Source organism: Nicotiana tabacum, chromosome 11, assembly GCF_000715075.1.
Source record: "Nicotiana tabacum cultivar K326 chromosome 11, ASM71507v2, whole genome shotgun sequence".
In the NCBI taxonomy this organism is placed as follows: Eukaryota; Viridiplantae; Streptophyta; class Magnoliopsida; order Solanales; family Solanaceae; genus Nicotiana; species Nicotiana tabacum.
The window spans coordinates 104,776,979-104,786,615 of NC_134090.1; the positions used below are offsets into that span (position 1 = coordinate 104,776,979).

At 35.7% G+C, this 9,637-nt stretch overlaps 1 protein-coding gene across 1 annotated transcript; it reads right to left on the reverse strand.

Moving 5' to 3' along the window:
* Positions 1-555: 555 nt before the first annotated feature.
* Positions 556-5,665, reverse strand: LOC107802020 (uncharacterized). The gene is made up of 5 exons (XM_016625453.2): positions 5,372-5,665; positions 4,996-5,066; positions 2,079-2,199; positions 1,645-1,959; positions 556-1,205 (listed from the first exon to the last, which is right to left on the reverse strand). Exons 1-5 carry the CDS (start codon positions 5,522-5,524, stop codon positions 933-935), a joined length of 933 nt encoding a protein of 310 aa, XP_016480939.1. The 5' UTR covers positions 5,525-5,665; the 3' UTR covers positions 556-932.
* Positions 5,666-9,637: the final 3,972 nt, after the last annotated feature.

The window sequence follows — 9,637 nt, forward strand, 5'->3', positions numbered from 1 at the left end:
CTACATCGGACATGCACGATTTCATTAATAAATTGAAAAATTAAGAGAGGTCAAGTTTCTTATTTTTACCTATAAATATCTTAGGCTACAACATTTACCGACAATTATTTATTTTGCTAATTTATTTTGTCTTGTTGGTCCTTTTCCTCTTTTTAAGATATCTTCAATGATTTTGCCCTACATTGATTTCTTGCGGTTAATTACAGTACAAATAACAAATAAATCTTACCATAATATATGCTAGAACTAGTTTCCAAACAGCTCTTCTAATGTACCTTTGTAACCTGGCATTGGCAAGAAATGACGAAAAGATCCTACACCAGGCAAATTTCTGACTGCATCCTCTTGTAACTGCATTCAGATATGATAGAGACAAGGTGAACCTGTCATTGGCATGAAAGTAAGCAAATATACCACATGAAAAGATCACTAACAAGGCTTACACTGACGAGGAGATCATCAGAATTTTTTTCACTCAGGAGTAACAGCTGAAAGAACTGTGAAATGATGACAATGATCAACCAGGAAATACTGACAGGTAAAGACCATCCTCAGTTTTTCTTGAACAGAAGTTCCTCATTTGCTTTTATTCAGCAGTAAGCAGAAGAGAACTAAAATTACATTATTTGCTTGAATCAGTTTCGACATCTCATTTCTTTCTTGGATATAGATCAACTGATCAAGCCAACTGAAACAAAATGAACGGACTAGTGTTCCCAGGATTGCCAGTTTATAAGCTGCTACAACAGTTCAAGTGTTCAACAGAGAAATGCTCAGGGGCCAACTACTCTGAATTTTGTAGCAAATTAGAGTATTAACACATCAAAATTTACATTCTTCAATCTTAAATGCAATGAAGTCCTCACTGGTCAGAAAGTAGCTGAAATTTGGTAAGAGACACTGCAGGTCAGCATGAAAGCCACTTGACGTGATTACACTAATGAAATAGTGCTTTCCCCACCAGGTGGTTTGCGCACACCGCCAAGGTGATCCCTTGATTCAATTTTTCCATCAGAAAATATATCACTGCCACTCATTTCTTTCAGCTTAGCGCTGCTCAGTGGCTTCTCTGCGGATCCAGGAGGAATATCTCCCTTGAAAATGTTATTCCCCGTCAATTCTGCAAACTTCTGGTTATGTATTTTCTTTGTTGTCTTGCCAACAGGTTCATCACCAAACAAGATACTGCTTTGACCACCAGCAGGCTACAGAATGCAGCAAGAGTAATGAGAGCCCATAATAGTAGAAGCCAAATAAAGAAAAGGATAACAACCAAGTCCAAATTCAGGTACAAGATAGTATTTGATATAATTAGACAGTAAACATCAATCTTAGCCAACATCAGACATTGTGGAGAAAACAGAACACTTGAGTAGTTGATTCTGCAGGTACCACTATAAAAATGAGTCTTACTGGATTGCAACTCTTTTTGTTCTTTGAATTACTAAGCCACTGGAGGCACTAAATCTAAGTAATTTGACCAATTCCTTCTAAGTCTCCGGGTAAGGTTATGAGCATCTTACTGGATCTTAACCTTTTCTTTTCTCAACTTTAAAGAACACCAACATTGTCACAACTCTTCATCATTTTTTTTCCTCAAATAAGATGGAAGGAATAATGAAACAAGCCTCAAAGACAACTCACATTAGAAACCCTAACAGATGTGTGTACAGTTCGTGAGGCAGGTTCACCCATTTCTTTGCTTTCTTTCGACTCCAAGGAGCGCGCAGCAGCCAGTGACCTAGTAGGAACTTCTGGAGGAGGGCCAAAGATATCATTTCCACTAAGCTCCTTGGTCTTTGCATCTGATAGATGCTTCTTGATTTTGCTATCTGACTCACTTTCTATGTTTCCACTCAACTCACGCTGCTTTGCCACTTCGGTCAGAGTGGTAGGCTTCTTTGGAGTAATGTTTTCTTCAGTACTGAATGAAATCTGGCTTATTCCGTTTGTAGCTTGCTACAATGCACCATTAAAATTTTTGGTTAAACTGACATTCACCGATTTCCTAATTAGGTAGTATGCTCAAACTGTCAGTCCAGTGTAAATCATTTTCCTTGAAAGGAAAAAAGAAGTACCTGAATAATGCGCACTGATGTCCTACTGCTAAAACTGCCATCATCAGTTCTAGATTCTAATGTACCATCTTCACCACCAGCAGAAAATATATTGCTCAGTTTATACCCTGAACAAGGTTTCCTGAAGAAAATTTTCAACAAGACTCAGTGCAAAGGATCACAGTACATAACTTTGAAGTTGTTGTCGAGTCACTGGATTTCATTTCTTTACCAAACAGAACCTCTTGGTTCAAATAAATTATGAGGTAAGACCTTATTAAACTAAAGTGGGTGCCTGGAAACAAATATGTAAATTTTGGCAAAATTTCAACAATATGTAAAATTGGAGGTTGGGAATCAGAGCAGAATCAGGTTTAAGATTAATGCTTGGCTAGACGGGGAAAGTCTAAAGAATCCCTATGTTGTATAGTATATCCAAAAATAAACAATGTAGTATGTACAGTGGCTGAATGATATAGTGGGTCTGGTTGGCATCTTGATCTCAGGAGGAATTCTAATGCCTGTGAATTAGATGAAATTAGTCAGGTAATACATTGTTTGGGACCTGTTAGCCTTGATGTTAACAGGTTGGACTTTCAGATCTGGTTGGCAAGGATAAAAAAATTTCAGTTAAAAGTTGATACAATCTTCTGCAGAAACAAGCTGTGCATTGAAATTTAACATGGCATTGGAAGATGTAGAAAAGAAGATCCCCTCCTAAGGTAACTTGTTTTCGATGGATTGCAGTTAGTAATGCCTTCTTAACTCAAGACATGCTACGAAAGAAAGGATACTATCTGTGCAGTAGATGTTTTTCCTGTGAAGAGTCAACAGAATCTGCAAGTCATCTCTTCGTGCACTGCACACAAACAAGACAGATCGGGGATTAATTCCTATGCATTTTTGGGCTGCATTGGGTGATGCCACAAGGTGTGAGAGGTGTATTAGAGTGCTGGCGCACTCAGAAAATGAGCAAAAGACGAAGCAAGTCTGGAAGACCATTCCTCTTTGCATCTTTTGGACTGTCTAGTTGTAAAAGAATAAGAAATGCTTTGAAGATCAAAGACATCATATCTCTTATGTAAAGAATAGATGAATCTATACTTCCTTTTTTTTTTTTTTTTGACAAGGTAATAAATTTCAAGAAACCACACTTTTGCTGTCGGAGTATTTTTCGGAAATAGACTCTCTACTTTTACAAGGTAGGGGTAGGTCTACGTACACACTACTCTCCCCAAACCCCACTTGTGGAATTACACTGGGTTCGTGGTTGTTGTTATTGTTGCTGCTGTTGGAGTATTCTATTTTTTTGGAATTCTTTGGGGTACATTTAAACCAGTAATGTTGTAATCTCTTTTTTGATGTGTGTAGTACCTTCTTGGTACTCTAATAATGAAATTTATCTTACCCCTTCATCGAAAAACTTTACGAGTTAAAACAATACAATCCAAATTTTGCTTCCACTACTCTCAAACTCTGCAGAGGTGGAGAAAAGAATTAACACAAAATTAAAAGTCAACCTAGAAGTGCGATTCATCTCCGTATGCCTAACTTTACAAGATCATAGATCAATAAAGAAATATAAAAAAAAAGGAGATAGAAAATGTTAGTTTAGATAGCATGCCCATCATGGTGCATAGCCAGGACAAACAACTTGGAGTTTTGCACTCCATTTAATTCTCGGCAGCTGTTTGCTACTTATATTCTTAAGCGATATTAGTTCCCAATACACAATAAATACTTGATAATCTCCAAGGCTTCATAACTACTCACTAGAAGAATATTTCAGTCCATGAAATGGGTACAAACCAGATATGAGCATCTCTTGGATTTGAAACTGGAATAATGTGCAAAAATGAAGGCAACCTACTTCAAGTAGGTCAAAGATGAGGGCATCAATAAAATTGAGTGAAAATTTTGGCTTTTCAAAGCAAACACAAGAGCATGAAGCTGTAGTTTTCACCAATTTAATCCTAATGATCGATTTCCTCGATTCTGGTAATATAATAATCTTAATGGTCGTAAAATTTTCCTTGTCCATCAGTCTTTTATTTTCCTCAAAAATTTCCCCATAGCCTTCTCGCTTGCTAGTGAAATACTCAAATTTGTTACACTTCCTATCAACACGCCAAATGTCAAATTTTAAAACCCATGTATGCTATCTAGCAGTTATCAACAAGAAAACATCAAACTAAGATACCTACAAATATAGTCAACTATGACATGTCTCAGGAACAACAAACTCATATCTTTACGCAATGACCACTTTGTCATTGTCAATACAAATTTGGATTAAACCAATGATGTCTAAGCCAAAGTTATTGCCTATGCAAGCTATTCAACAGGTGGACTCATTAGCCCTTTGCTTAACTAATTTTCAGTACTCAAGCCACCTTCCCAAAGAAATAAAAGCCTATATTGATACCAAATGAAATTTAGAGTCATAGTAAGCAAACAGAACCAGTTGACACAAGACATTTGGATAGGCAAATATATCTATATATCAACAAAGGCATGCATGAGCAGACAGAGGCGGACCGGATTTTTAATTCGTGGGTTCAAGATTCTAGCCATTTTAAGTTATTGGGTTCTAAATTAATAATTTGTACATATTAAATGAATTTCTTAAGACAAATACAGAGTTTGGACCCATGTGAGCAGATGAATACTAGCTTTAATAAATACTAACATGAGATTAAAAAAGGAAGCAAAAATAAATAATAGAATGCAATATCAGTATCTTATTGAATCGCCGGTATATAAGGAGAAAAAGCAAAGATCTGAACGTTTAAAACAAAAAAAAGAATCATGACAGCACAGAAGAAGAGAGCATGTTAGAAAATCATGCACGCAAAATATGGAGAAAAATAAAGACGCTCATGAAAATGCCAAACAATAGAAGAAATTAAAAACGAATTAAATTACTCCTTCGTGTTACCGGATGTTTAAGCTTTCAGCTTCTTCAGTAGTGATCTGACCACTAAATACCTTACTGATTCCATCAGATGGCTGCAAAGGAAACAGGAGAGAAAAAAAAAAAAGCAAAAACCCTAAATTACACAATAGCTAAAGGAAAAATAATTTTACTCAATAAATCTTTGAATGATCTATACAATTTTCCACACTTAAAAATAGTTAGCAACACCTCTTTTTGTAATAGTATCAAACCTAGAAACTAGAAAATCTATTTATATGTAATTCTGACTACAAATCCTATTTAAACATAAACTAAATAAATTAGCAAATATTAAATCCTAAACAATTTAGGTTTTATACTACAACTTTAGAATAGCCTTGATGAAAGGATGACTCGCCTGATGAGAGCGAGCGCCGGAGCCGAAATGATGACCAGAGGCACCGCCGGGAGTGAAGGTGGCTGAAGAGTTGGACGACGGCGGAACATCCGACCAGGTAAGCAGATCGGCGGTGGATGTATGGGAGTTCCGTACAGGTGTTGCTTTATCCATTGTTTCTTTTTCCGGTGCTTCCTCGGCTGATAACACCCACTACTCTCTCGCTCACAGTATCAAATCTCACTGGAAAATGCTTTTAGGCACTTGAAACTTGATATTTGTATCAATATATTGGGTTTTCTAAAAATAAATTAAAATCCCTCTATTTCAATTTATATTATGGTTTTTTAAGCTGTTCTAAAAAAACGGCATCTTTTTATATTTCAAATAATTTAAAAATAAAATAATATACAATTATATAAATATTTATAACTTAAACCAAAATTTTGCATATTAATTATTTTATTCAAACAAAATAGGAAGTCCTTATATATAAAACTCATTCAAAGTTTACTTTATATCACTTTTTTTATCTTATATCAATTTTTTTATCATACACTTTAATTATGACTAATAATAATTTTATGCCATAAGAGCTGTCTTTAATTGAATGTTCTTTAGCTGAAGAGAAATTGTTTAGTTGTGCTAAATGTTATGTGAGCAATTGTGAATTTGTGATAAAGTAAGAAGAAAAAATAAAGATTAAAGAAAGAGGAATCGTCTTGCTTTGTCCTTGATCCCATTCGGCAATTACCCTTTAAATGCTACGAGTAGTCGTGTGAGGTCCGCTAACTATTCATTTATTCTTCAATCAGTATTTTAGTTGCAGCTTGTTTGGATGGTTGTTACTATGGGTGTTCATAAAACCCCAAAAAATCAAACTAAAGTTAAACCAAATTAAACCGATCAAAAACATTCATATTTTTTTGTTTGATTTGGTTTGGTTTTTGGCTTTGTATTTTAAAAACCGTTCATATTGGTTTGGTTTTGGCTTTAATCAAAAAATAACCGAAGAAAATCGAACCAAACCGACTATAGAAGTAGTTATTTCAAATTTATTATTACATCTATATGTATATATATATATATTGTACAAAGTTTCTAAAACTTTATGGTAAATGTTAATCGCTTGACTTTTAGTACAGTTCTTTACCTTTACATTCTAGTTTTCTTTTATTAAATGTAAGAATCTGTTTCATGTTAAAAATAATTCATTTTTAATTGAGTCCTTAAATTATTCATCACCATTTGATTCAATTATCATCAATATATCTTGGTAAATGATAGATTTCTCAATGCGCAATTGATTTGATAGTATTATGTTGAAAATAATATAGTCGACGGAAAATGTGTTTGGTAGTGTATGTCTTATATTTAAGAAAAAACCGACTTAATTGATTTGGTTTGGTTCTAATATTTGAAAAACTGATTTACTTGGTTTGGTTTCATTTTAGGGAAAAACTGATCCAAACCGAATACCCCTAGATGTTACCCATCCTTTGATATTGTATTGTATTATGTTGTATTGTATTGTATTATAAATACAATGTATGGATAGATTGTATTGTTTGCAGTTGTTAAATAATATTTTACTGTTTGGTTTGACTGTATCGTACTGTATTGTAACTGCTAAGTTTACTAAAATACCCTCAGTTGTTTAAATATTAAATTTATCAAGAATTACACATAAAAATCATTTAAGAAAACCCATTTCTACTAATTTATCACCAAATATATCTTATAAATAGATTAAGCAATTAAATTCATGCAAATTCTAACAAAATTAGCAATTTTAGGTTGGAGTTGGAAGTGGCAGAAGTTCTGAAAATAAGGGACGAACACAAAGTAGGTTATAGGTGGGAGATTTAGAGTTAAAATTTTTGAACTTATCCTAGTTCTTGTTTCGGCCCCGTCCCTTGGTTGATGTCGGGAACCCGAGCTAATCTTCTTTTATCCTTATTTTTGACTCATAAGGTTATGAATATCCACCCATGTAGTTGCTTGGAATTCGAGCAGGCTTTCCTTCAGCTTTTGGGAGGCATCGGAACTCCTCAGATTCAAACTCTTTATGAATGCCTCCACTGCCCACTCGTCAGGTACGACCGGTAGCAACATCCTCTCTTTCTAGAATCTGACCACGAAGTCACATGTATAGGACCAACTGGGGTATTGGTCATGGACTAAAAGATATTTTAGAAGCTCATAAATGTCCATTTACAGGTCAGGGCCATAAAGGCCTATATGAGATCCTAACAACGTCATGGCATGCTCAATTATCTCTTAACTTAGCTATGTTAGGCTTTTTAACCATTGTTGTAGCTCACCATATGTATTCCATGCCCCCTTATCTGTATCTAGCTACTGACTATGGTACACAACTGTCATTGTTCACACATCACATGTGGATTGGTGAATTTCTCATAGTTGGTGTTGTCGCGCATGCAGCCATTTTTATGGTAAGAGATTATGATCCAACGAATACGACCCTAATCGAAATGCATACATTTGTCTCATACACTATGGGGATGGTGAGAAGAGATATATTTTACATCCCAGAGGGGCTATAATTGGAGATACCATTGTTTCTAGTTCAGAAGTTCCTATAAAAATGGGAAATGCCCTACCTTTTAGTGCGGTTTGAACTATTGATTTACGTAATTGGAAATAACCAATTAGGTTTACGACGAAACCTAGAAATCGATCACTGATCCAATTTGAGTACCTCTGCAGGATAGACCTCAACAGAAAACTGAAGAGTAACGGCAGCAAGTGATTGAGTTCAGTAGTTCCTCATACAAAATTATTGACTCTAGAGATATAGTAATATGGAGAAGACAAAATTGTTTCAAGCACCCGCAATAATTCGGACTCACCTCGTGCGATTTTGAATATGTCCGCCTTTCTGGCCCCGGCATGAGCCTTAATGAATGAATCTGCAAGCATTTCAAAAGATTTAATTGAATGCTCGGGTAAGAGTGAATACCATATCAGGGCCCCCTTTATGAGGGTTTCTCTAAACTTCTTCAGTAGAACCGATTCGATCTCATGTTGAGCCAAATCGTTCTCTTTCACAGCCGTGTACAAGTTGTGATGTTCTCCTGCGGGTTTGAAGTCCCATCGTATTTTGGTATGTCCGGTATCTTGAACCTCTTTGAAATTAACTCCAGTGATGCACTCGGTTTAAACGGTAACTCAGGGTATTTTTTCGAATCTGGGCCCTTCAAAACTGGTGGTGTGCCCGAAATCTAATCCATTCGGGCGTGAAATTTCCTCACGTTTTGATCCATCCATTCGTTCATTTTCCTCATAAATCTCATAAGCTCGGTTTTGAAGGGGCCATTCTCATTATCTTTACCAGATCCGCTACCTGTCCCTTAGCACCATCAAAACCGACTTCACCCCTTGAGGTGTTGTTATCAAATCTTTGAGTCGTTTGATTAGCAGGAACAATGGGAAGAATCAGGCCTCTTCCATTTGCATTGTTGGAAGCGTCTAGCGACGCTTGCTTCAAATCCGTCATCACCTAATCCTGGCTCGAGAGGTCGCCCATGATGGATTTATGTTGCTCTCTTAGGATTCTTACTGTTTCCGCAACGTGTTCCTCTTCCACGTCATCGGGAATTGGCTCCCGTACATACCAGGGGTACTGCCCTTACAAACTACAGTTGCCTTGATCCCATAGTTTCGGGTGTTGCTGATTGAATCTTTATGTTGATGCAAATTTTTGTGTCCCTCAACGTTGTGTGCGATGTTGACATCATTAGCTCCCATTTTCGATTTCTTGCTAAGGCAAAAATCAAACAAGTTAGTAACAAATGCAAGGATCAAAGAAATTACGCAACTATCTAAGCCCCATGATCGGTGCCAAACTGTTTACCCGTAAAACACTACAGTTAAATTTGTTATATGGTTTATAGACAAGCAAACTGATTTGATCCAAAAATGCTAATAAACAAGATTAAAGTAAGACTTAGCGATTAAAATTGAAGAATGTGACAAGCCTGGCTCCGAAAACAGCATCTTTGAGGACGGAAATGAGAATAATATAAAAGAGCAAATAAAGTTGTTTTAATTGAGAGTGAAAGTAGTATCAATGTTTTAAAAGGCGGGGGCGTGAGGCGAGGCGTTTTACCTCTGACGAGGGGAGACGTAAGCCCTGAGACATGGGGCGTAAGTCCCACGGATCTTTAAATTATACTAATTTCAAGAATTTTAAAATAGTATAAAATAAAAAATAATTATAAAAATTTTATTAAAATCACAAAATTATAACAAATAATCTATTTA